This window comes from Hirundo rustica, chromosome 2 (assembly GCF_015227805.2).
Source record: "Hirundo rustica isolate bHirRus1 chromosome 2, bHirRus1.pri.v3, whole genome shotgun sequence".
NCBI lineage: Eukaryota > Metazoa > Chordata > Aves > Passeriformes > Hirundinidae > Hirundo > Hirundo rustica.
Window position 1 is genome coordinate 111,884,302 of NC_053451.1, and position 27,636 is coordinate 111,911,937.

The 27,636-nt window shown below is 49.7% G+C and overlaps 1 protein-coding gene across 1 annotated transcript; it reads left to right on the forward strand.

Annotated features, from left to right (window-relative positions):
• The first annotated feature begins 17,122 nt into the window (after positions 1 to 17,122).
• On the forward strand, positions 17,123 to 27,010 carry NYX (nyctalopin). The gene is made up of 3 exons (XM_040055832.1): positions 17,123 to 17,209; positions 20,915 to 21,239; positions 24,771 to 27,010. Exons 2-3 carry the CDS (start codon positions 21,143 to 21,145, stop codon positions 26,168 to 26,170), a joined length of 1,497 nt encoding a protein of 498 aa, XP_039911766.1. The 5' UTR covers positions 17,123 to 17,209; positions 20,915 to 21,142; the 3' UTR covers positions 26,171 to 27,010.
• The last annotated feature ends 626 nt before the right edge of the window (positions 27,011 to 27,636 follow it).

Sequence of the window (27,636 nt, forward strand, 5' to 3'; positions counted from 1 at the left end):
ATTTTCTTTGTCACAGCGTGGCTCAGCATCTGTAGTGCCTGTCACCAGTTCAGCCTTGGCTCCTGTAGGTTCAGGGCTCCTGTGTGGGTGATGCCTGACAAGAAAAAACTTATTTTAGCTCCAGTGAGCAGCAGGGGCCCTGTTTTGCCTTGCTATTCACTGTACTGTTTTATATTTTCATTTTACAAAGTTAGCACCAATTTACAAAAGTACAGCCTCAGCAGCCTGTGTGTTCAGTATGTGGATTGTAGAATATATCTGATTTATAGCCCCATCCTGGTGTCAGAAATGTAGAGAAACTGTCTATTGGATTTTCAAGAGCAAAAGCGGTCCTTTAAGCTCCAGGTTAATTTGTTTCTTTCTGTGCACTGTGCGAGGCTGATTCTGCTGAGGCCAACACTGGTGTTAAATTATCGCAATTAATGCTCCTGCAAAGCACTTTTCCAAGCTCAGAAGAGACAGTTGAGGCAGAATTTCCAAAGCAGCCTGGCTCTTGCTGTGCCTTCACCACTGTTTTCTTGAAAGGAGTTTCCTGCAGATGCTGAGTGGGAAGAAATCTTGGCAGCACAACTCTGCTGACACCCAGCACGGGCAGAATGGGATGAGAAGAGCACCAAGGTTGGACAAAAAGGGGAAAACTTCCCTTAGGGAGAGTGGGGCAAGAGTATCAAAGGGCATCAGTGTCAGACTCAGAGGTTTTGTTGGTTTTCATACAACAAAAGGGTTCCCCTTCCCTCAGCGCTACTGAGTGATGCTGTTTGCACACTGAAGAACTGCAAAGAGAACAGCCCTGCACATCTTTTCATGCAATAAAGAACCCTGCTAATGTCACCAGTGGGTACTGGGCTTTGGCTACCAATGGGCCTGGCTTTTTCCTCCAAAAAAAGAGAGATCACACAATCTTTGTGTCCAGGAGGCCGAGACCTACTCACCTGGCTTTTGACGGAATTCCAAAGCCCCTCAATAGAATAGAATAGAATTGCCATGCTGCCCCTCAACACACAACAACTGCTCAAAGGCACCCCTTCATGTGACCCTTGGGGGTCTGGGATCAGCCTTCACATCCCTCTGTAGCTGAGGGAACAGCTACAGAGATCATGAGAACCTTTTTGCCCCACCCTGTTCTATTGAAGGGTGAACACAAGCTGCCCTTTTCTTCCTGGTGGCTCCTCTCCTGAGGATGTCAAAGTAACCAGAAGGAGGAAAAACTCCATTCTATGTTTTGTTGTGCCTGCAGCCTGCAACATCCATTCAGAACCAACTACTTTCTGAAAACCATGCTGGATGCCTGTTGTTATGAGGAGGAGGTTTGTTATCAAGGGAGGAAATTGTATCTGGAGAGTAAATCAAAGTTTCAGAATTCTTAGTTTCTGTCCCATTCCTTTTCAGTAGTTTCTGCTTTGGTTTTCAGAGTGCCACCTTCTCAGCTTAGTGCTCTTTGTGTCCTTTCTCTTCTGCCTTTCTTTGCCTGCTCTGTTTCTTTCATAGTGTCTGTCTTTACCCATGGCAGCTCCAAGCCAAAAACCCTCCCCTGATTTTTTTTTCCAATCCACATGCTAAAGCAGCCCTTGATGAAGTTATGAAAGCTGGTTGTGGGATGTCATTGTAAGATCTTGCTCTGCTTAGGTTTTAACCTTTTCAGAGCTCTGCCTTAAAGGGCAGGAACATCTTTTCCCTCTGGGAACTGGAATTCCAGACCATTGCAGTGTGTGCCATGGATCACAGAGGGGAATTTCCGAGGCTCCTGCAGTGCTGTTCCTGTTCTCCCTCACAAGGGAGCTGTGCAGGTGACAAGGGGGACCATGAGAACCTCATGAGGTTCAACAAGGCCAAGTGCCAGGTTTTGCACCTGGGTCAGGGCAATCCCTGAGTCCTGGATTCATCCTTCTCTTGCTCTACTTTCACCACCTTTTTATTGAAAGGAAAGTTTCCTGCTGATGCTGAGTGGGAAGAAATTTCAGCAGCTCTCACCACTCATGCTAGAGAGTTCCTGGTGGGCAGCTGAGGATGATCCTTCCTCTGCTGTGTCAAGGGGCTTGTCTGAAGGAGGGGACTTTCTCAAGCCTTGAAGGCAGCAGGTGCTCAGTCATGGGGTTGGTTCTGGCTGCTCCAAGTGAGGCTTGCAGTGGGTCTGACACCTGCTGGGAAGAGGCAGCTCAGCCTTGCTGCGGAAATTGCAGCGTAGGCTTTGCCCTCTGACGTCAAAAGCGGAGTGGGAATGAGATGAAAGCTTTGGATCTTCCTGCTTGTAATCACGGGACAGATCCCAGTGTGTCCCAGTCTGTGTACTGTGGGGGCTGGCTGGAAGCAGCAGAGACGCCCGTGGGGGAGGGAGGAGGGATGGCAGCTGTGTGTGCTGGCACTGGTGCAAGCTGGCTGCTGACGCTTGCAGGCTGGCAGGAGGATGTGCTTGATCAGCTTTGTGGGTAGAGAAAATGTCCTGGATCAGTTCATGCTGGCAAGAGGCGAAGTGAGAAAAATACTGAGGCTGGAGTGGTGGATGTGAGTCTCTCCCTGGCTTTCCATGCAGAGCATTCCACAGTCTCCCCTGTTCACAAAGTACATACCACATTTTTTCTTTTGAACATCACTGACTTGATCCTCTTGATACAGAAATTACCTGTTTCCTTGTCATAGTGGGGGTTATTTAGCCATTTAACTTTTAAGTGGCTGGTGTTACCCTTTATTCCCACTATCCCCCTTGATGTTCAAATTTGAGTTTCCTTGGGCTGGGAGGTGAGGGAAACCTTGTGGCTCTGGGGTGGCACCTCCCACCTAGCCTGATTTAACCTATGCTCAGGTTAAATTTAAATTCTGCCCTCAGAATTAGTCTGGAGTGGGTTGTATTTCTCCTTTTCTCCCAGCCGAAAGTTCCCGCTGTGGTTCTGCTGGAATCACTAAGAGGTCGTCAGAGTTCTGGCCTGGAATAGTGCTGGGCATGGGAGAGTGAACAAAGCAGCAGCTAAAATGAATGTGTTGATGGGTTTGATTTCTGTTGTTCTTGTACATTGTGTCACCAGTGACTTTCAGAGCACATTTTCGAGTATGCTGAGAAGCTTACCTGTAGGATAGTATGACAGTGTGAATAAAGGAGCGGTCAGGAAAGAAACATGTTGAGGTTCTTGTAGATCAAATTGGAAAAGAAGCAGCTAGGGAGTGAGGAAATAGTGATTTCAGTACAGTAGAGAAGGATGTCAGGCTTGGCAGGGTGATTGCTGATGGGCAGGAATGGAGTGCAGTAGTGTCAGAACATTCCTTCCCATGTCGCCTCAAGTTTCCAGGGCCCAGCTGATGCAGGATGCATATTTGCATTGTGAAGTGTCAGTAAACCAGGCTAGAGAGGAGCCAGGCTTCTCCTAGCTGACTTAAATAATATAAACCTGCTGTCCTTCAGTGGGACACACTAAAAATCACATAGATAGTGCTCAAGACCCTTTCATGTGATAAGAAATTAATTCAATTTCAAATTCAACACTGTATAGCCAATAGTGAGCTTAATTTATGCTTCCATTTCTAACATTAATCTTTAATTTAGCCCAGGGTCTCTTCATCTGGTTGAGAGCTCAGCATCTCCTGACTGCTGTTTTGACTAAAGGTGCTGTTCTTCAAGAGCTGCAGCCCCTCACACTCTACAGCCCCTCACACAGAGCAGATGGTTGCCCAGGAGAGCAGACAGACTTGTCTGCTCAAACTGCTCAGTCTGTTCAAAATTGACAGCTTGTGGTTTGGAAACTGGATGTGCTATTAGTTTTGGAACTGGGCTCTTAAGCAGTGCAGGAGTCCTTCCTTTTTAACTGAGGATACTTCAGTTTGTCTTGGACGAGGATTTTGCACGTTCAAATACAACCTTTCACTCTTCCCTTCCAGCCTCCCTGTTGTGGTGTACAGTCATGTGTCACATGTGTTCCAGCTGCTCATGTGCTCCTGTGTGTTCCCATGGACTGAAGCAATTTCAGAGGAAATCTGAGGCCCCAGAGCACACTGGGATGTAAGGCAGAGGAGTGCCCAGGTCCCAGGCTCCAAACTTCCCTCTGTTTCATTGTCTCTCACTTACCTTATTGCCAGGTGCTTTGGTTTTAACACCGCAGAACTCCTGCAAAAACTCTTTCTTGGACCATCTTTTCATACCTCATCCCACTTTGTCAGCTGTGGAATATGTCTCCTTTCCATCGTTTACCTCCTTTGCCCAAAGGGGATCATAGAAAAGTTTGGGTTGGGTGGGACCCTAAAGATCACTCAGTTCCAATCTCCCTGCCATGGGTTGGGAACTTTCCACTAGACCAAGTTGCTCAGAGCCTCATCCAGCCTGGCCTTGAACACTTCCAGGGATAGGACTGCACGTCTCTGGGCAAACCTCTCTGGTATCATCCCTCTGGAGGGTGACAATGTACATGCCAGCCACTCCTTGCAGTGGACTTGTGGGTTAACAGGAAACCTGGAGAAACCCATAGGAAAGGAGGAACACAGTCCCTGGACATCTGTGATGTCCTGCAGCCCTTTGCTCCGTGTTTGTACAGCATCTAGGAAAGGAGCATCTTATCTGAATTACTGTGCAAATCCGCAGGATTAGTCATGGGAGCAGGGAGGTTTAACTCTGTAATTCAGGGAGTAATGCTAATGAGAGCTTCTCAGAGAGGTCATTTCATAGTGGTCTCTTAGGTCTGCTTCTCTTCTGGTCTCACCTGTGAACTGTGAGAATCTGGCTGGTGAGCTGTAACCAGATGTTACAGACCTGAGCTGGTGAAATGTCTACCTGGGGGAATAAACAAGCAATGTTTTATGCTTTGCTGTAGGAAATCCAGAGATTAGCTAAGCCTGTGTTTTAAACCTCCTCCATAAACAGATTCCAGCTGTGGCAGTCCTGGGATCTGAACCCTCTCGCTCCAAGCTGCAGTGCCAAATTAGAAACAGGCTTTTTCCTGGGCAGGCTTTGTCCTGAGGCGATCTCTCAGTCAATGAATGTGTTCTGACTTGGCAAAAGCCCAGTTGTTTCAAATATTCATCGAGCCAGCTGTGAACCTGCACACGCACGCCCACGGTGCGATGAGTGACCGGAGGAGCCACCAGTGGCCTCTGCAGAGTCACAGCCAGTGCTGGTGTCAGGGCTCACAGCTCCAGCCAGGGCCACTGGTGAGCTCATTGCCCCTCATCTGTCACAGCTGAGAGATGGACATGCAGCTTCTTCCAGGAGATAAAAGACCAAAGGAACTAAAATCCATCAGCAGCCTGGAAATGCCTTGCAGTGTTTGCATTGCAGCATTCTGTGTTGCAAGGCTAAAATAGGACATGTCTATGTCGAGCTTAATAGGGGCACAGTCCTCCAGTGACCTTCCTGGACTGTAAACCTCGGACTGGGTCATGGTGTCTACTCACAGGTATAGAATCAAATATTTGGGCCAAAAGGCTTGCTGCCAATTTGCTGTGCAGGCCATTGGATTAAATCTCAATATATGACGTTCCCTTTGATGGAAAAGAAAGGCCAGCTCTTACAACAAACCCCCGTGTAGCTTATTTATGACAGCACACATTAGGCAGATGAATATCAGTATTTGGAGGAAATTTCTCTAAGCTGCTTAGTGGTTACAATAGCCAGTGCTGAATTACATGTGTCATTTGTCCAAGTGGAGTCACTGCTGTGTCCCTCTGTACCTCACACCCAGCACCACAGATACTGTGCCGGGATGGCTGGGTACTAATGATGCCCCTTCTCTTATTTAGGGATAATTATCTGCAACTTTCACTTGTCCTTTCATGTCAGTCCTAGGTGAAAGCACTGAGTTTTTCAGGCTTATCAGTGAATTAAAACTGGCAAGAAAAAAAAAAATCTTCTTAGGTAGCTTATGATAGATAAAGGAACTCTGAAGTATTTCTATTTCTCCCCAAATAGGGAATGTCAGATAGACTGTTTCCTGCCTTTCCTCTCAGAAGAATATGGTGTGGGAGGTCTCAGAAGTATTAAATTGTTTTTACTTAATCAGAAAGACAAGAGTCTTGGAGCCTTAATAGAGACATATTTTCCTCTCAACGCTTTTCAAACATTTGAGATACATCAAATTTAATGATACAGGAGTTTTAAAGGGGCTGAATAAATCACTACTTTTGCTTTTCCTCAAGTGACATGCTGGTGATAAAGCTTCTGTTAGAGACCTGGTATACCTTTCAGGAAAAAAAAAAATAGCATTAAAACCAGACTGAATTTGCTGTGTTTAAAACACAGCAGTGGAAAAACATGCCTCAATTACATAAATGTTACTGTTCAGCACAAAAATGTCAAATGTGCATAAGGTTCCTGGAGACCTTGGTTATATTCAGTAAATATATTCAGTTACTAGTGGTAACTTGGAAGACACTTAGGAGCAGGGAAGAGAAGGAGGGATCACTGAAGAGAAAGCTGACAAGGGGTGCAGCTGTGCAAGCATGGCTTGGCTGGCTGGAGCCGCAGCATTAAGGCTCTGGTGGTAGGTCACAGCACGGTTTGTTCTTTCTGATTTACTAGTCCCACACTTTGAGCACGTCCTGGCTTTGCTCTGTTAATAGCTTAGAGTGCCCAGGAGTGTGTGCATATCTTATCAGGGATCTGTGTGTCACGAGTGTCAATCATGGGGCAGCATCTCTGTGCACACAGTGCTGCATTCTCACCTGCTGGAAAAGGCTTTTGCTTTGCAAACTGCACAGCCAGGGCTGAGTCACTGCCTCCCAAACGGGACCCTGGAGAGAGCAGTCAGCAGCAAGACAGGACACAAGAGCCTCTCACTGCTATGTGCACCTAGATCAAGCTTGTGGTGCATTGCCATGTGCACATTGCACCCTGTATTTCCGGCACAGCTCAGCCCAGGTGCTATTAAGCCAGGGAGAAGGAAAATAAATAAAGCAATATGCTTGCATGTACTGTAAATACATCATATCCTGTTTATTGCAAGCACCTCCTCCCACCCTATTAATAAAATGTCCCTAAGGTTTCAAAGTGGAAATCTCAGCAGCTGCTGATGCAAAATGACAAGAGCAGAGTGATGGTGCTTTATACCACGCACAGATGAAGTCTGAAATCTTTATTTACATGCTGCAAAGCTGTTTGCACAAGGCCTTACCCACTTTGGTGCATGAGAAATCTGTGGTGAAACAATTCAGTTGTGTTACAAAATTAAAAAGCCTTCTAAAGACTTACGGCATTAAGTGCTCTGCGTGCTACTGTATTACATTCATAAAATACCCAAGCCTGGCTCTAATGGGCTGTAAATGAACTCTTGGTGAAAAATATATCAAAATAAAACTACAGGCAGCCTGGGAGAATGCCTTCCAGGTTCCTCACGAAGACTTCATACCAATTAGCAAAGCCAGTCCCAGAGGGCACATAGCAGGCTTTTTACACTAGGCTTTGCAGAGGGCTTTAGTGAAAAGAAATACAGGATTTTCTGTGAGAGCAAGGAAACGGTATCGTTTACAAGGGAAGATAAACCGAATTGCTACTACCAGGAAAATGGGAAGTCAGAGCTGTGTGGGCTGAATTCTGTCCTTATTTGGCTTTGGGGAATTATGTGATTTTATTCTGTGACTCAGAGTTGTTTTTACAGCATTTGCGTCACCCAGATAAGTTGAATCTGCATAAGACCCAGCATGTTCCAGGAGAGAATATTTTGTTCTGTAATGTGAACTCGCTAGCAGGCGCTGACAGGTCTCATGTTTTGCTTTATTATTATTTTTATTATTGTTGTCATTCAGACGTAAACTGCAAGATGTCTCAGAGCTTTCAGTTTGTGTTACTGCAGCAAGTATGTGCAGTATCAGGGAAAATCCTAATACTTGGAGAATCATTTTACAAATCGGCAGCAGTGATTTCCATTTGCTTTCAGTTTGCCTCCTTTGACCTCTGTTCTCGTGTGTTTCCACATGTGTGGAAAAACACAGCCTGTGTATGACATGGATAATGTAACTTCCCTGCTCAGTTCCACCCCGACCTCACCATATTATTTCACTTGCAGAGCCTCGCCCATTATAGGTGCCACGAATTAGTCACTGCCCTGAAGTGTAAATGCTTGTGTTTTTCCATCCAGGAGGGTGGTTAGAGAATTTGGCACATAATGCTGCAATGAGTTGGCAGAACTGAAAGTAGGTGAGCTCAGACACCGGTCTGAAGAATGCAGCAAATCCAAATTTAGGGCTCTGGAGGCTGGGTCACAAGTGCTGCAGCCCTGTGATATAAAGTGCTGATCTGATACTGGCTCATTCTGCTTGTTCAGATGTGTTCGAGTGTTTCTGAGAAGTTATTTTTGTGCTGGCAGGCTTTGTGAGAGATCAGGTGGTGTCTGCCCATGCGGCTCTGCCTTTCTGCAAGGCTGGAGATGATTTCTCTTCCTGCAGCTGGCACGGAGCTGTCATTAAAAGAATGGCACTGACATAAGCACTGCTCTGGCTAATGAGACAGCGGTGAGCTTGTGTGCCCGCACCCAGCCTGGGGCATCTTGGCGGCCGTGGAGGAGCCTCACCCCCCCTCCATTGCTCAGGGCAGAGGAACAGCTTGGGCAAGGCTGAACTCCAAAGCAAAATGAGTTTGTTTTGTTGTTCCCAAAGGCAGGACACTCACCTTTCACCCCCCTCTTTGCTGGAGGGTGCTGACACTGGACTTTAACTCCAGTTCACCGTGTCGCTGCTTTGGCAACAAGTTTGTGGTCCTGAGGGCCATTCCTGTAAAGGAAACTTCCTTCTTGCTCACCTACTAATTATTTTTTCTAATTTATTTATTTTTTTTATTTTTTTTTTTAAACAGTGTTTTGCTATTGTCTGCTTTTGGCTTTTGCTTTTCGGTTGCTCAGGTTTTGTCAGGACAAAAGGGTGAGGCTCAGCAAGGTTGCAAGCATCTCTGCAGCCTGGGAGAGGGAGCACTGCAGTAATTTCCCGTTCTCCTCTCTCCCTTTGTGTCCAGAGGAGAAGAAAATGAAATCTGACATGATTATCAGGTAGCTCATTAACGGAATCCCATCGGAAGTGGTCACTCTGCAAATTCTTGGTGATCTAATTTCCCCATTTAATTAATTCCTCCCCTAGAAATTATCAGCTCACATTACAGACAAATTACCTGTTAATTTTCTGTTTGATAATTAGTGTTCTTCTAGGCCCTAGTTAAGCTTTCTTGCCTTATGTCAGATTTGGTCAAAAGGAGACACCTGAGCCTTTTGATTTATGTTTCTGTTGATGTTAACATTTCCCCTTGTATGCTTGGAACACAGGCTGAGTCTGACAATGCCCGCGGGCCCTCCTGGAGAGATGGTTCCCTCCCCACTTCTGCTGGGGACTTTGCACGGGCCCGGGAGAGACAGAAGACAAAAAACCCACTCCAAAAATAATTACAGTGCAAGACTGTGACCTTTGCAGCTCCAGCTCTGCCGGTGCCCGAAGTCTCTGAGTGTTGAGTTTTTGAGTGTCAGGCACCGGGCCGGGGGCAGCGGCCTCCAGAGGGGCTGCAGCGTGAGGGCTGCAGCGTGAGGGCTGCAGCGTGAGGGCTGCAGGGTGAGGGCTGCAGCGTGAGGGGCTGCAGGGTGAGGACTGCAGCGTGAGGGCTGCAGCGTGAGGGCTGCAGCGTGAGGGCTGCAGGGTGAGGGCTGCAGCGTGAGGGGCTGCAGCAGTGTGAGGGGCTGCAGCGTGAGGGCTGCAGCGTGAGGGGCTGCAGCGTGAGGGGCTGCAGCGTGAGGGCTGCAGCGTGAGGGCTGCAGGGTGAGGGCAGCAGTGTGAGGGGCTGCAGCGTGAGGGCTGCAGCGTGAGGGCTGCAGGGTGAGGGCTGCAGGGTGAGGGCTGCAGCGTGAGGGCTGCAGCAGTGTGAGGGCTGCAGTGTGAGGGCTGCAGCGTGAGGGGGCTGCAGCGTGAGGGCTGCAGGGTGAGGGCTGCAGCGTGAGGGCTGCAGCAGTGTGAGGGGCTGCAGCATGAGGGCTGCAGCGTGAGGGCTGCAGGGTGAGGGCTGCAGCAGAGTGAGGGCTGCAGCGTGAGGGCTGCAGCGTGAGGGCTGCAGCAGTGTGAGGGGCTGCAGCGTGAGGGCTGCAGGGTGAGGGCTGCAGCAGTGTGAGGGGCTGCAGCAGTGTGAGGGGCTGCAGCGTGAGGGGCTGCAGCGTGAGGGCTGCAGCGTGAGGGGCTGCAGCGTGAGGGCTGCAGCGTGAGGGCTGCAGCAGTGTGAGGGCTTTCATGATGGATGGGGGAACTTTCTCGGCTCCCTACCCCTGAGGCTGCTGCTGTATTTTATCTACAGATTTGTTCAGTGCAAAATGCAGAAGCTGCCCAGGGAACAGAAGGCGACGCTTCCCCCGTGCCACCCCCCCGGAAGTGTTTGCAAATCCCATCTCCTCTTTCACTGTGTGTTCCTGCCAGTTCCCGCTGGCATTATTTATTAGTTTCGCTGCACAGTGTCCTGGTTTCGACAGGAGGGGGGGCTGGTCCCCTTTTGATCCCTGCTGGCCCATGGCCTCTGTTGGTGAGGCACTTCTCGAGGGGAGGCGGTGGGGTGGGTTTGGCTCTCCCGAGCTTGGGGCTGCTGCTCGTCAGGCAAGCGCTGTAAAAGCTGCTGGTTGTCCAGCCTGATGTCGCTGGTGTTCAGGGTTTGCTGTGCTGTCCCCGGGGCAGGGGTGGAAAGGCTCAGTTCAGGCTGGCGTGGGACAGAGCTCAGAGCCCTTGCTGGGGAGGATGCAGGGCTGGGCTCCCTGCAGGAAAGCAGGGCTGTGACAGTGTCCCAGTGACACCCGACACAGCCCGTTTGGGCTGGGCTGGGCTGGTTGGTCATGCACATGGATGAAAGGCAAACACCCCGCAGACTTTGTCACGGAAAAGTGATATGCACCTTCCAGGCTTGCATAAATAAAATGTTTAGGTCTCCTTCTGATCAAACATTCAGGCCTAAGAACCTCGAGGGTGTTTCAGCATCTGCGCTGCTGACATTCCCTGGCATACAGTTAATCCTTTTTAGGTCTCTCAAGTGTGAATAGAGACACCCAAACACAGGTGCTGCTGCCTGGCACAGCCCCAGAGCTGCAGGGGTGGGTCTCAGGCAAGGTGTGTCCAGATCTGGGCTTTGCTAGCACAAGCCAACCTCTCTGTACTGTTCTAGTGCTCATCCTGCTCCCCAGGGGATGCTGCTGCCCACTGAGTTGTGAGGGCCCTGTGTGTGCTCTTCTCCACACCCTGAGCTGAGGCCTGGTGGTGCTGTGGCCCTTCAGCTGGAGACTCTCAAGCAACACAAAGCCAGCTTGAGGCACTGGTGGGATCCCCAGACTCGATGGGATGCTCTGCCAAGGCACCCACTGAGCACCTACCCCAAATAATAATCTGAGAGCATCCCAGCTTAGTGCTTCCACAGTCTGCTCTTTATTTTGCAAATTTTAAACTGCACCAATTGCAGCCCCAAGCAGTGAGGTTTCCCTGTCCAAGGGAAGCGTTTCTATGACACTGGTGAGTCCATTGCTCTGGTGAGAGGGAGACTGTAGAGGCTGTCACCAAGTGCACCTGGGTAGCTGCTGGGACTGCTCAGAATGCCAAGGAGGGAGAGGATGTTTTGGGTGCCACAGAGGTGCTGCCCTACGTGACCCAGCAGCTCCTTCCCCCTCCCACGCCCTCATGTACCAAATCTGTCTCCCCTGTACAGCCCAGTAAAGCTCAGAGAAGTGTGAAAGTGCTGCTGAAATCAGAGGCAAATGATAATCACAGTGAGAAATTCTGGGTGGAACACAGGTTTTTTGAGGGCTGTTGTATCTTGCAGAGCCCCGGCGTGATTTATTTTGCGTGGTGAATGTCTGGCCCTCCATTGCATTTCCCTCATTTACTTGTTTCCCGCCATACAAGGAGGGCAGATACTCTCTACTCTGTGTTATAACTCAGATTGGGCACAGTACCTCCAACAGCTTGTAGCAACACACTTGTGGCTAAAGCCCAGCTGTTGTGGCACAGCTTCTCTGACAAGAGCACAGAGGGTTCCCCTGCATGCCTGCAGGCTCCCGTGAACACAGCACAACCTGCATCCCTGGATGCAACCCAGAAATGGTTAAGGAATGAGCAGGCTGTGGAGCTGTCAAGCTTGCAGGAGTGGAGCTATCTCTCCCCGTTGCCAGTTGCCGTGTTTGGGACTCACCGCTGATCCTATCCAGGAGTGGAGTGCTTGCTGCTGCAGAGCTGCATCCTCTGCCACCACCAATTCCATGTCTCAGGAAAGAGGTGCTGAACTCCTCCAGGGAATGAAGCCTTCTGCAGCTGGCAGGAAACAGAGTCTTTTGTGTGAGCAGGAATGCTGTACTTCTGTGATCCATAAATACAACCCAGTGTGGGGGATGTGCTGTTTTTGCCGTGTCATGGACGTGGGGGATTTTTTTGGCGGCACCCAGGGCTGGAATGGAGGAGGAGCTGTCAGCAGCCCATAAAAGCACCGGCAGGAAAGGAGTGGGAAGCAGAATATGTGGGTGTAAACATGAGCTTATCTCCTGCAGTGGCTGTTCTCCTTCCACCCCCAAGCTCTGCTAGCTTTAATCATCTCAGACCCATGCAAAAACTCTGCATACATCAGGTGCAGGGTGCTCGAGCAGCTGCATTACTGAGCTGGAGGATCTAAACCCCTTGCACATGGACTTTGTGGAGATGGCAGACGGCTGCCGATGGCCACAGCTCCTGACCCCAGGGACTGCTCCATCCCCCTCTGGTGTGTCCTGGAGCAGTGATGTGTTTCACATCTGGGCTTGGTGTATTCAGAGGATGCACGTCCACTGCATATTCAGCAAGGCATGATAAGTTCATTTAACAAATATTGAGTGTATACTGCTCTAACCTCCAGTTTAACGTGCTGGTTATTGTGTTATTGAACTTTATTCCTGATCTGATGCTTTCCTCCTTTCCTGCCTGCCAGCATCTTTGACAGACAACAGAATTCTATTTTAGATCTGTAACAGGTAATTATGTTTGCTCGGCATGTTGCAGTGCTCCTTGTTACTCTGCATTCCGAAGTGTTAGTCAGGCAGGGGAATGTGCCAGGACAGGTGGAATAAAAATCACATTGCAGCCCAGCTATAGCCCCCCAGGTCCCTTCCTCCAAGAGTCCCAGGGCTTCTGGTTCATTCTCCCAAGTATTTGACATGGCTACAGAGCAGGATCCTGACATAAATGCCTGAGTGAAGCAGAGACAGGTAAGTGATAAACCTGGCCCAAATATTGACTCTATACAGTGGGGAGAAGGTGCCACTGATCCTGTCCTGGAGGTGGGAGAGATGAATTACCAGGAGGTAAATAAAGTGTCTGGTGAGTCCTGGGAGGGCTGTTGGCTTGGATAATGTATGGCCTGTGGTACCTTTAGTGCAGAAAGGCTGTTTCAAAAGATGTTTGCAGAGCTGTGTGTAAGTTCATTGTGCATTGCCTGTGTGTGGCTGTGGAGGAGCTTTATCAGGATGAATGGACCCATGAGCACTGAGGGGGAATTAAGCAGAACCTGCTGCCACGTCCTTGCCTTCCTGTGTGCACTGTGCAGGCTGCAGGAACTGCAGGGAGTCACTGCCCAGAGCAGCAGCCTGTGGAAAACATGGCATGAAGACTTCAGCAGGACACAAGCAGCTCCCTGTTACTGTTCGGGGTGGGAGTGGGAGCTTCAGGTAAAATTTACTAGAGAAACCCTGCCACTGAGTCACGAGGTGCAGAGAGGACCCCCTTGCTTTTTAAACTTCCCAGAGAGAGGCCTGAAGGTGGCTGGATCCAATCTTAGCATCAAACTGTCAACAATTGAAGTAACTTTGACCTTGACCTTTGACCTTGCAGGATTTAAAGGTGGCAAATCAGATATGTTTACATAAAACAAATTATTTATTATGACAAATGATTAGGCAAAATATCTTAACCAGAATTACTTACTACACAGAATAAAAGCTGAAACTACTAATAGTTATATAGTATAAGGTAGTGCACTAAATTAAAGCAATTAAATTAAAGCTAGCAAAAAGAAACAGTTACCAAGTAGACATGGGTGTAACTCACCATCCCAATACTCAGAATGGGCAGAGAGGGGCATCCCCACTCCAGACACAGTCCAAGAAGGGGTATCTCAGAAGAGCCTACTGTGTGAAAAGTGGACTGGATTTTTTAGAGTGTAAAGGCGTTGACTGTCAGTCCTGTGCCTCCAGGCCAGTTTAGCCGCTTATCTGCCAAAGCTTTGCCTTGCTGTCAGGATGTTGATTTGGGGTTGGTGTGCCAGACTGATTTTTAGCATAACACAACACCAGAACAACACATGGCTCCCATCTCAATCCACCCTGACAGATTTGCAAATAGGAAATTGTCCACTGAGTGGCTTGACCACATTCCAGATCAAGTATGGGGGGGGGAAGAATCCTGCCACAATTACACAGGGTAGAAATGGCCCCACAGACAGAGCAGAGCAGCTCTCCAGCTGCTGGAAAACACAGCATGAGCCCACACTCTCCCAGGGCTCCCTGGCTGTGCATGCCCACATCACTGGCATCCTCAGGTGCCAGCCTCAGCAGCGGGGCCAGGCTGGCTGGTACAGCCTTGACTTTCCCCATCTGCTGTGTGATGTGGGAGCAGCAGCTGCTCCTTGGATGCACTCTGGACACCAGTGATGCCCTGCTGCACATGAGGAGGGCGGGCAGGGCTCCCTTCACCCTGCAGATGGGGAAAGTCAAGGCTGTACCAGAGCACGGCTGGCCAGTTTTAGTCAAGGCCAAGAGTCACAGAGGGGACGTGGCAAACATGGAATCAAGTCCCTCTTCAGTTTTAATTAATACAGATCTGAGCGCAGCTTCCCTCCTCTTTCCCAAGACTGCTCTGGGTATTGTGGCGAGTTACCCAGCGGCCCAAATGATGTTTTTCAGCACTGCATCCATCCACGTGTGCTGCAGTGGGAAGCAGGAACTTGCTTCCATGGCAAACGCCCAGCCCCTCACTGCAGAGCAGCTCTCACTGCTCCTTTCTTGCTGGAAATGTTTCTGTTTGATTGGCATCAGAGAGACATGAAACCACATCTGCGGGATGGGCTTGGAGAGACCTCATGGTTGATGTAAAATCCAGTGGCCTGGACAGACTTGGAGGGGATCTCTGACCCACCCTTGCCAGGCAGTGGGAGGGTTTGACCTTGATGGAGCTACACACCTTGCCCAGGGCTCCTTGTCCTCTTTGTGTGGGGTCTGCGTGATGTCTTACGAGGCTGCTGGCAGAGGTTTGTGCTGACAGATGAGCACACTCCTCGCCCGTGGTTTGCTGTGCACTGCATCTGCTTCAGGCTGCCTACCCTAGAGTGTGCTGTTCCCTTTCAGAAAATGCTCATGCTGCAGCTGCAGGCTCCTGCAGCACGGCTCGGCCATCGGGCAGCACTTGGGCTGGGGCTGAGTTCTGGTGCACAGTTTGACCCTCTCTTCTTCCTGCTGTTTTATTGGCTTTAATTCATCACTTTCCATGTGGGTAAGTGGCTTTTTGGTGGCTGTTTCTTGCCAAGTGCTGCTGCTGGCTGCCTTGTCTCATTGACAGACCAGGTGGTGAAGAATCCTCCTGCAGGACTGCTCCTGCAGTGAGGCAGCTGCCAGCTGCTGTGCCCTTGGGCTGTGTTTGGGTATTGTGACATGCTCTCAGTCCACAGTCAGATGTCCGTCAAGAACCTGTCCCCACTCGGAGCACTCTGATGGCAGCCCGTGGGTGTGTGTGTGTGGTGGGGACATGGCTCAGGAGGGAGAGTGAATGAGGCTGGGGTGAGCTTGAGGCCCTCCTTGCTGAGGATACACAGGCAGGACCTCGTGGGGAGAACCACAGCAGCTTTTCTGTCCAAGGGGTGTCTGGAAGTGGTGTTGGTCTTCTGCAGGGCTGGGACCAGGGGAAGGCAGACGGACAAGGACGGGGTGCAGCAGCCTGAGAGGGCTGGGCCTGCTGTGAGGGAGCTCTGGAGCAAAGTTTGGTTGCCTTGATGCCTTGAGAAGGCTGGCCTGGAACAGAGATGAGACAGAGCTAAGGGAATAAAGTAGGTGTTTATCAGAAGGCCTTTAAGAATACACCTTGGGCAGGACAAGAGCCTGGCCAGGGCTACACCCAAGGTGGACCCAAAATGGTCACAAAATGGACAAACGGTCATGAGGTCTCACACTTTTCTCACACTTTTATAAGTTTTGCTCTATTTGCATATTGGGGTTAATTGTCCAATTATAGCTTTGGGTTATGAAGTTCCATCTTCCTTGTTGCTCTTTTCACTCCTCTGTTGTTTATACCTTTTGGGCCTGAAACTTATAATGGCTGTCCTTGGTTTCAAGCTGGAAAGGGATTGTTTTGTCTACCCACCCTGCGAAGAGAACTTACTGACGCTTAATATGAAGCTCAGAGCTACACACCTAGGCAGCACAGAATCTGAAAAACAGGAAAGCTAACACTTAAGGCATCGTTTCCCGCAGTCTACACGAAAACGAAACCCCTGCCTGCAGACGGAAATCTGTCCCCTCTTCTGAGCAAAGGAAAACTCTTAACTCCTTTCTCTCCACATCCTGGTTGGCTCCTCAGCTGCTTCTGCATCTCCTGTGAGCAGCCGCATCCCACGTGTACTGAGTACTATTTCTGGCGGCGGCGCAGGCTGTGCTGCAGCTGCAAACCCCAGCACGGCCACACTGGTCCATCCTGTCTGCTCACAGTTCTGTAATGCTACCACAGCACGCCTCCTCCCTGCCCCACACTCACCCCAGCCGGAGCTGTGTGGCCATCCTGTGTGAAACCTGCTCCCACAGGCAGCGCTGACAGCAGGAGCTCTGCCGAGAAACGCTGAGGCAGCTCCTTCAAAGGTCACCCTGGTGACTGCGAGCACAGGAAAGGCTCAGCTGTGTGACACAGCTGTGGCTGTGACAAGAGGGGAAGTATGCACCGAGCTCTGACTGCTGTTTCAGGAGCTCAGGAAACCAAAGCCTGGGGAAGGCGGAGGGGCTCGGGTGCTCTGTGGCAGGAGGACCTCACCCCCAGCACCGGTCCCATGAATGCAAGCAGCTGATAGAGATAAAAACCAGGGGAGTGAAGATGTTCAGCCACCAGAGTCAGGCCAGAGCTCTGCTCCTTCACTCCTCTGAGGAAGACAGCACTTGGCTGGAAGCATCTGGATGTGCAGTGCCTGGGTTCCAGCTAATCCAGCACTGGTGTCATCAAAGCTGCACGTCCTTGGCTGTCTTGCCATCCTCTCAGAGAAAGTGAGCCCTGCTGAGGGCCATGGTTCTGCCCGCAGGTAAGTGGCTAAAGTGGGTGAGATGAGACCTCTCACCTCCAGTTAGGTAAAATGAGTCCCACCAGCTGTTCTTGGACAAACTTGGAAAACAATGAGAATATTTTAATCTGTGAGAAGCAGTGATAATTTAAAATCATATCCATGCATATTAGAGATAGAAGATACCTGTGGATCCTTAAGTCACCATCACATGAAATGTCCCGGCCATGAAGAAATGGGCTTTTAGAAGCAATTTTTGGACTGAGTCTGCACAGGATTGCCCTGCAAGGCAGACTTGTCCTCACTGCCAGCTGGTGAAGCTGTGCCAAGGTTTATGTCCCCACAGCACACACCTCTGGAGCAGAGTGGGTTCCTTCAATCAGGACTCAATTCTCCAAATTCTTTTGGTGGAAGATCGGATATAAATATCTATTGATTTTTTTTTTTTTCAGTGGCAGCATATCTTTGCAGCCTTCTGGTCTTGTCTCCACTGCTCTGTTGACCGCTGGCTTCCAGAGATTAAAAAGAGCAGAATAGATCATGAGGAGGACCTCTTAGTGGCAAAAAAAAAAAAAAAAAAAATTAGCACAGAGCTGCAGTAGCACAGTCTGTAGCTTCCAAGCCTACTTCCAGCCACAGCAGCTTCCCAACACTGAGCATCTCTGGTGTGCTCAGCCCTCAGCATTAACCAGCCATGAGTCATGTTCTAAATAATGCTGAGGTGTGGTTTAGAGCCCAAGTTTGTTTCTTTAGAGAATCCATGGTGGTCCCCTTTATGTACACTCTGGTATTTAAGTTTTCCTACCTAGGGTGACTAGAAAGTTCTCCTTTTCAGGCCTCCTTCTCACATTGTCCTGCCCTTTCAGGGTCAGGGGTTATCAGGAAATGAGTCAGGAGTCACCAGAAGTTCATGAGGGCACTGGGTGTCCTGCTTGCTGCACCTGCAGTGCTCTGCTGAAGCCACTCAAGGGGCAGTGCTCCCTGACTTCCCTAGAAATTGGGACCTCCGTTGCCTCTCACTCCCAGCTCCCCAGCCTCCCCCCCAGCATATTCTGAGGTGTTAATATCTTCTCTGTGCTGGGCGCTGGAGGTGTGCAAGGCTCCTGAGCATGGATGGTGCAGAGAAATGCAGTGCTGTGAGCTGTGGAGCTGCTGCTGGGCAGGCAGGAGCTCTGGGTGTGCCAGCACAGTGTGGCTGGTGAGCTGGGGGTGGGAGGGCTCCTGATGGGGCAGGACGGGGGCTCTTCCAGCTGTTTTACCTCCAGCCACGGTAGGAAATCCAGAGTGGGGCCGGGCCAGCTGCAGTCACTGAGCTGTGCCTGTGGATGCTGATGGCACAGCTGCTGTCAGAAGCTCCTGCAGGAGCAAATAGTGTCTGTGCTGGCCTCTGGTGAGGCTGCCTGCTGCAGCAGCAGCTCTCTGAGAGGTGTTCCCTGCCAGCCCTCCTCCAGCTCCTGCTGCAGCCGGCTTCGGCAACATCGCCTCACCAGCACCGTGGCTGCTGATTCTGCAGTAGGCACCTACTGCTGCTGCCCCCCGCCCCAAAAAGGGGCTGCTGAGGTGCTCATAGCTCCCAGTTTATCAAACCCACCAGTCCCCAACCCATCAGCCCCCAGCCATTCGCTGTGCACAGCAGAGGTTCCCAGTACCCTTCACTGGGAATGGGTTTTGCTGGTCCTGCGAGCTGCTCCTCTGAGGAAGGTGGTTCTGCTGATCACAAAAACACTTCCTGAGGCTCAGTGGTCCTTCACATCCCATCCCTCCAGCCCCCATATGTGCATGGAAGAAGAGCAGCGAGGCACAGGGGAGCCCCAAAATCTCAGAGAACTGTGGTGTCCTGCAGCCCTGCCCCTCCTCATTCCCCGTGAGCAGGTTTAGGGTCGCTGTGTAAACTGAGCTGCAGGTCTAATCTAATCCCTGGGGAGCTGCCAGCTGCTCAGACACCAGTTTGTCCCCAAATCCCACACACCCTCCTCACCTGCTGCCTCCCCCCTTGCTGACAGCACATGCACCTGGGGAGAGACGTGATTCCTGGTACCCTTGATAAGGCTCTTGCAGATATTGGGGAAGAAAGAAGTAGGAATAGCACTTTCTCCTCCTCCCCTCTCAGTTTCTTCATGGCTGAAATGTCAGTGATCTGCTTTCTGTGATCAGGTAGCCACTGGCTTCCTGGTATTGGTATTCCCCTGGGTTCCAGGGCAAACATCAGCTACCCCAGCGCTGGTGAGGACCCAGCTGGTGCTGGTTCTATCACCACAAGGTCTCCAGCAGCTTCATCTCTGTGGTGGAGGCTGCAGTGTGCCCGTCTATGGCTTTGCAAATCTCTTTCCTCCTCTGCAAAACAGCACGGTGCAAAGCACTGAAGTGCAAAGCTGGAGGGTTTATTACAGCAAGTGGTGGGGAAAGGCTTAAAATCTAAAATTCAGCTAAAATCGGTGCTCTGTGGGTTACCCCATGCGCTCCAGCCTGCCCCCAGCACAGCCTGCTTGCACACTGCTGGGACAGGCAGATTTCCTGAGGTGCCAGATGCCTAAGACTGAGGGAAAGCCAAACCAAAATAAACCTGATATAGCTGAGTGCTTTTATTTGCAGGAAGAGCTGTGCAGCAGCAGGCTGGTTCCCAGCTGAATCTTTCTTGCTGTATCAAGCATAAATTCATCAGGTATTCCATTTCCTGGGAAAAAAAATAAAGCAGAATAATTCACTTGGAAATAAAGAGTGGAGCTATTTTTCCCTCTGACATGGTGAATGCAATTACCTAAGGCATGGGAGGCTGAGATAACTCACTTATTCAGCCCCCACTCTCCAAAGAAACCATCATCATTCTGTCAGAAAAGGCTTTAAACTCCAATTCACATCCTGAATGCTAAAACATCACCACATACAGAAGCTGTCCTTACGATTTCCGTGCACCAGCTGCTGCATCACAAGGAAAACACACTCACCGACAGGCCAGAATTTATTATTGCCAAGGCCATATACACAGTGCAGGCTCCCTGTGTTTGATGACCCTTTTCCTGATGCTGTTGGTGTCTCCTTCTCCTTCAGGAGGAATTCCCAGTGAAGCAAAGCACACTGGCACCCTGTTAGTAGTGTGTGAGCCATGCTGGGGCTGGGAAAATGTGCCTGGGGACTGAGAGTCTCGAGCTGTGTCTGTTTGGAGAGCTCAGTGCAGGCAAGCCATAAGCCTGTGATTGCCCCCAAATTTAATTCCATTTAGGCAGCACTCTCCCACCTCTTCTGCCATTACATAATGGGAAGTGGAGTAATGACTTTCAGCAATGCTGTTTGAGGGCAGCAGTCCAATTCTGGACTGTATTTTTTTTTTTAATGGCGGGGGGAGAGCAGGTTGGCAGAGGGGAGACAGCATCCGTTTGGTTCGTCTGCAATCCCCGTTTCGCTTTGGGAGCTTTAGAGGACAGACACATTCTTCCATCTCTGCTAATCCTCCTCTGATACAGAGGATTTGCCTGCCATTAAATGATAGCTTGTGAGAAAAAAATGCCAACTTTTCAGAGGCTGACTCGCATGGCTAAGGGCAGGCTCATGAGCAGGAGGGAGGACACAGCCACTGCCTGGCCAGGTAAGCAACGCATCCAGATGATTTCTGATGGGAATTTTGTTTTCCACTAATTGATGCTAAGCTGGTTACACTCCTCTGTACCAGCACCTATTTCCTGGGGATAGAGCCAGTGTCTTACTGTTGGTGATCCTTTCCCACCTCAGATGACAGGAATCTGCCTTTGGCATGGCTTGTGGGAAGGACGCGGATGAGCTCCTGAAAAGCAGTGGCACAAAGCTGCAGGATTCCCTGAGAAGGCCAGTGGTGGAAGAAAGATACTCACCAGGAAGGTGCTGGGGACTTCTTCAGTTTGAAAGTGTGTGAGAGAAGAGCATTTTCCTTCATCTTCCTTTCTAAACGTAGATCTTTTTGTGCAAAAATGACACAGGGAAATGACAGAGGATGAAACCCATCTCTGTTCTTCCTGTGTGCTTTTAGAGCCCTCAAGTTTGCTTGCTAGACCTGAAATGCCACTGGAGAATAATCAAGGTAATGCTTGCCATCATTCTAAATGGTGAGTATACTCTTATTCTGCATTATCCAGTAGTGGATTAAACAGATCATTTGGAAAGGTGGTGGTTAAATATTCAATTATTGCAATCATTGTCTCTTTACCCCTCTTAAGACTCAGCAACCTTTCCTTTTGGTTTCTTTTCCTTTGGTCTCTCACTCCTTCTTCCAAATACTGAGTTACTGTAGTATTTAAAAGAGCAAAAGATATCATCCATGGGAGGACATTTTTTTATTCTTTAATATCACAAGTATTTTTGACCTTACTGCTCTATTTCACCTTTTGCTCAAACACACATCCCATTTGAGTGCTCAAGTGTGTCACTGAGTCTCTGAAAGCTTCCAGTGCTGCCCTGTCTGTGAACATCCCTTTTTTAGGGAATGGAAAGGAATAAGGGGAAAGATGGGAATATTTCAGGCTATGTTGATCAGAGGAGATTTCACCAGTGGGGAACAGCTGATCTCTTTTGTCGTGAGCAACAGCTCTCCTGAGGGTTTGGTAGGGTTCAGGTGGAGGGTTTGTTCCCAACTTCCTTTCCAGGAGAAAGAGGGGAATTTGCCCACAAAGGCTGCATTGCTGAGGGGTTTCTCTGAGCTCCTGTTGCTGGGGGGATATTTTCTCACTGGATGGTCGTCCCATTCTTGCTTTCCATGTCCTGCACATCACAAAGATGCACTTGCAAATACAGATCTTAGAAGTCTGCTGTGAAATGGCACTAGCAGAAGACCCAGATTTGACACTTGAGTATAAGGAAAACAGGCTGGATATGGTTTGGGGGCAGCCATTCCCTTTATTTTGTGATTAGAGAAGAAGCAGGGAGGGGAAGGAGGGGTTTGGTTATCAGCAGGCTCATTCCTACAATGCCCACCATGTGCACAGCAGTGGGTAGAGGTCTGCTCTGAAGGCCAGGGATGTGACTGAGCTTGTGGCAGCTGGAACTGACATGGAGCTCACTCAGGACAGCCTCAGGTCTAGGACAGCCTGTGCACAAATGCCCCTCTGGATGTCACCCTGAACCCACACAAGGCTCCCTACCAGCAGCAACGCTTGCATTCATTATTTTCCAGACAACCACCTGCAGTCAGACATTTGGGAGCAGGCAAATCCTTAATCTGTCTGGCCCTCAGTTTATGTAACCGCCTAACAAAAACAACATATGCCCCTGTTGGCACGCAGAGGGTGGACTGGTGCAGAGGAGAGCAAAAGAGGCAGCCCCTGGGCAGGTTGTACAAAGAAAGAGCAATCTGAGACCAGCATATTGTTCCCCTTCTTGTCCTTAGGCTCCAGCTGTTATCAGGGGGACTGAAGGGGACTTTCCTTCAGCTGTGGCTGTTAGATAAGGGCATGGGGAAAAGGGGAAGAGCAGACAAACAAAATGAGAACCTATCTAAAATCCTTTCCACCTCCTGGAGTCCTTCACTGTCATTTATCCTTGAAGTGATGTTGTTTTGCTAATTCTCCAGTCACAATAGTGTGCCCAGGCATGATGAGACCTGAATTTTGATGAAGAGGCCACGGCTCATCCTTTTGTGATGCTCTCTGTGTATCTAAATACCTTTCCTACATGCAATAACCAGAATGGTTTGAACAGACCCAGGCCCCAGGGCAGCTCCCAGGTTGATGCCCTTCAGCGGGGACTTGCCCAACAACTGGTTTTACAAGTCTCCTTTACACATGCAGTGTAAACTCCTAAATACTGTCCCATGCATGTTGTGTTTAGAAAGGATGGAGGAAAGGCAGAGCAATTGTAGCCCAAACCGTCATTTGTCTTGTACATTAAATCCTTAAGGACTGCAAAAATAAAACTTGATACTTGCTGAAGCTGATGCTTCCAGGCATATCACTTCACAAGCCTGGATAATTAAAAATGCCCATGGGATTACAGCTGTATTGGGCAATCCCCACTGCAAACCCCAGGGAGAGGCTGTCCCCCTCTGGATGCTCAGCAGGAGCGTGGAGAAAACCCCCTGATCCCAGCAGTGCAGTAAGAGAGGTGGCTGTTGGCAAAGCTGTTGGTATCCCATGTTTTGCTGAACAAAAAAGAAGAAAAGGATTATGTTTGTAAGGGAGCTAATAAACTGCAGCAGAAAACCAGTCAGCAGGAATAGCACCATTTCGTGCTTGTGACTACATGGAGATCACTGGTGGGGCTGCTCATTTTTGTTGAGGAGAAAGTAGGTTGTGTCTGGGAGAGCAATTAAAAAACCTGCCTTCAGTTCTTCCTCTCTAGTGAGTTTATTTTCGTGGATTTAGAGAAAGGGTTGTGCTGGAAGGGACCTAAAAAATCATCCCATTCCAAACCCCCTGCCATGAGCAGGGACACCTTCCACTAGCCCAGGTTCCTCAGAGCTTCATCCAGCCTGGCCTTGAACACTTCCAAGGCTGGGGCATCCACAGCTTCTCTGGGTACCCTGTGCCAGCGCCTCACCACCCTCACAATAAAGAATTTCTTCCATATATCTGACCTAAATTTTCTCCCTTTCAGAGGGGAAAAGCATTTTGATTTAAAAAAAATCACTTTTCAGATTTTATTTGACTGCATGGTTTTTCCCCACAAAAAAGCCTGTCTGTGGAGGCTGATGTCTCCCAGTCCTTTTGTTCCTTTTAGTTCTTCTCTCATTTCTCCCAAGAGCTTCCTTCTCTTCCTTGTTGTTCACCTGCCTGTGTGGGACTAACCTGGGAGGAAACAACAGCCTTGCACCTCTCATGTCAGGCTGATAAAGGACAAAGTGGCTGCTCCCATCAGACGTAATGGCGACTGTCTCTAGAATTGGCAAAGGAGAAAAAACCTGTGCTGGAGATGCAGAGTTTCTCATCTATGATGAGATCATGAAGCCAGCAGTTGAACAATATCTCTTAGTTTGTTTTCACTCGTGCTGTTGTACCAGTGCACAGTGGGAATGTGTTTTCAAACACTGCATTGCATCACCTTGAGAGATGAGAGTTCCCCTTCTAGAGCTGGGCCAGCTCATGGCTCTGATGGAGAAACATTAGGTTGAAAGAGTAGAAGAAAAAAAGAAGCAAAAAGTATGGATTTGACATACTTTGGGCAATTAATTGATCTTCCCTGCCCATTGCCAGGCTCAGCATACACTGCCCTACATTTTTCCACACCCAAGAGTGCTGTGGCCCACCCACAGCTGCTGGGCCTTCAATGCATTTCTGCCTGCTCCCTGGCCAAACCCTGTCCCCATCGGGCAGCAGAGACACCCCAAGAGAGACACTTGAGGAATACTGAATTCTAGTTGAGGCCCCTCTTGGGGACAGGAATTAATCAGATACGATGTTCTAGGTGATATATATTCTCAGCAGGTTTAGAAGCCCCAGAAGATTTTTAAGAATTTTACACGAGAGATCCTCAGTCAGCACTGGTGTACAGGCGGCAATTAGCTTGGCTAGAGGGGAGGAAAAAGTGTAATAGACAGCGTAATTTCTTTTTACTGCTGTGACTAATTAATTTGCTAACGATGCATTCTTTTCTCTCCTGCCCCGCCTCTGTGGGGTGGCAGTGATCCTTTGGGTCCCACAGGTCCACGGGGTGTGGGTCTGCGTGCGCTCCTGCCCTCCCAGCTGCGTGTGCACCCCGGAGAGGAGCTGCTCCGTGCTCTGTGACCGTGCCGGGCTGGGGCAGATCCCCAGCGAGTTCCCCTGCGAAGCCTCTTCCATCAACCTGGATAAAAACAGCATCAAGTTCCTGTCTGAGAGGGCCTTTGGGACGCTGCCCTCTCTCAAGTCCCTGTCGCTCAACCACAACAACATCTCCTTCATCACGCCGGGGGCGTTCAAGGGGCTGCCCAGCCTGACGGAGCTGAAGATGGCCCACAACGAGTACATTCGCTATCTCCACACTCGGACCTTCACCGCGCTCCGGCGCCTCGTGAGGCTGGACCTGGCCGACTGCAACCTCTTCAACATCCCAGACAGGATCTTCATCGAGCTGCCCGCTCTGCAGGAGCTGTTCTGCTTCCAGAACAACTTCCGAAGGATCCCAGGCGCCATCAGGGGCATGGAGAACTTGACCCACGTGTACCTGGAGCGAAACAGGATCGAAGCTGTGGCCTACAACTCCCTGCAGGGCCTGACCAAGCTGAAATACCTGAATCTGCAGGACAACAAGATAAATGTCATCCACGAGCGAGCTTTTCAGGGCTGTCAGAGGATGGAGTACCTGTACCTGAACGACAACTTGATCGGTGAGCTCCCAGAAAACTCCTTTGATGGGCTGAGGCACCTGAAGATGCTCAACCTTGGGGGGAATTTTCTCAGGAACATTTCCAACACCTGGTTCCGGGACTTGGGGGAGCTGGAGTTCCTCTACCTGGACCGCAACAGGATCAGCTACATCGAGGAAGGGGCTTTTGAGAACCTCACCAGCCTGGTGGCTCTGCACTTGAACAGCAACAACCTGACGACGCTGCCCTTCTCCGTGTTCGAGCCCGTGTACTTCCTGGGGCGCCTGTACCTCTTCCGCAACCCCTGGGAGTGCGACTGCCGCATCGAGTGGCTCAAGGAGTGGATGGAGAACTACAGGCTGGTCAGGGATATTCCGTGTGCCTCCCCCTCCTCCGTGGCTGGGATTGATCTGACGGACGTGCTCTTCGAGAGGTCTCCCGAGGGTTACTGCCTCGACCCGGTGGAGCTGAATGTCACCTCCGAGGGGCCGACGCCGAGCGAGGAGCCTTGGTCTACGACAGAGAGCAAGTTCAACAGCCTTATCTCCAAACTCTTGCTCCAGATGGGCCTTCCCGAAGAGGTGGCAAACGCCACCGAGGTGTACAGTAACACCACGCAGCCGGACGGACAGACTGAAGGGGTTTCCTCCGGCACGGGGGAGGACAGAACCGAGGCTGACTCCTCTTCCTTGTGCCTCCCAGCACTTTTCACAGTGATTGTTCTGCTGTGCAAATAGTCCGAGGGCTGGATGGAGCAGGGGCTCTGCTTTCGTGTTTAGACCCTTCACCTACTCGGTCATCAGAGAAAAGTTTTATTGTGGGCCTCTGATACAGAACAGGCTCCAAACTCTTCCAGGCTGGGTTTGTTGGATCTGGCTCCAGATTCCCCTGGGAGCTGCTGAGGCCTGGGTCCCACTCTGCATGAGAAACCTGCCCCGTGGGTGTCCCAGAGCCTCCTGGATACTCACTGGGAGATGAGCAGCACTAAGATTGAATTTTGCCATGGATATGTGACATTCCCTGCTGGGAATGGAGGGAAGAGGGGTCTGTCTGTGGGGTGTTTGTACCATCGGGCTGACTCGTGAGAGCGAGGTGTCCCATGGTGACTTCACAAGAGCAAGACGAGGCTGCAAAACCGGGCCCCTCTTCACGTCCTGACGGACACCCACACCCACGGCAGGCACTGCTGAACGACGGGAAACTGTTCCTGATTTCCCCCGGGGTGTGCAGGAGGGAGCAGGGCAGTCCTGGGAAACACCCAGGGATGCAGCACAAGGCTTCATGAAAAGGAGGAGAGCTCCCAGGGAGGGCACATTGCCTGTCCCAGGCAGACCAGGGATGGGCACAGCATTTTGGCCGTGACCACAGGCAGGATTTTGATCCCTTCTCCCCCCGGTTATCCTGGCACTGGTGAGGGAGAAACAGATGGACCCGTGTTTGTCTAAATATTCTTTGCTGAAGCAAAGCTACTTAAACTTAACCTACTTATTTCCATAATTTCAACATGTTTAACTTTTCAGTGAATATATTGTTTCAAGGAATATAATTTTTTTTTTTTTACTTGTAGATTGTTTCATGGCATGGCAACGAGGGCAGAGCATGGTGATGACAAATGCAACCAGGCCCTATGAAATATTTTGTATTTCCACCACTAATATGTACCATGTATTGTGTCGTATCATGCCATACTGATAATTTTCTTTTATACAGCATCTTAAGTGTTTTATCTTTGAAATCTTCAATGAAAGCTGCTAATATGACCAGAAAGAATGGTTTTATGTATCAAAGCATATTAATAAAATAATTTGATATTTTACTCCCAAAAATAAATTAAGTGCTCAAACCTAAGGGTTTTTTTTGTTTGTTTGTTTGTTTTTGAGACCTTTGAACAACTCTGGTGATTATTTTTTTTTTTTGTAGGCTACTCAAATGGGTGCACATGAGTGTCCTTTCATGGCCTAGAGCAAATGGCAAGCTATTTATTGCAACATAAGTACTTTCACTTAGAACTTGACTGTGCTTATGTTTGTGTTAAGCAACAACACTTGAAAATATAAGTGACTATATAGAAATACACTTCTGTCCAAGAAGATCTACTGCCTTCTAATTAGTGCCAGAGATTTCCAGAGGAAAGCTGAGTACAGAGAAAACCAAGCCTTCCCTGCTGCAATGGCTTCTCAGTTATCTCTAACTCAACCAGTTT

Coding starts and splice junctions, on each gene's coding strand:
- NYX (XM_040055832.1), top strand. CDS start 21,143: ATGACAGAGGATGAAACCCATCTCTGTTCTTCCTGTGTGCTTTTAGAG. Junction 21,240..24,770: donor GCCACTGGAGAATAATCAAG/GTAATGCTTGCC, acceptor GTGGGGTGGCAG/TGATCCTTTGGGTCCCACAG.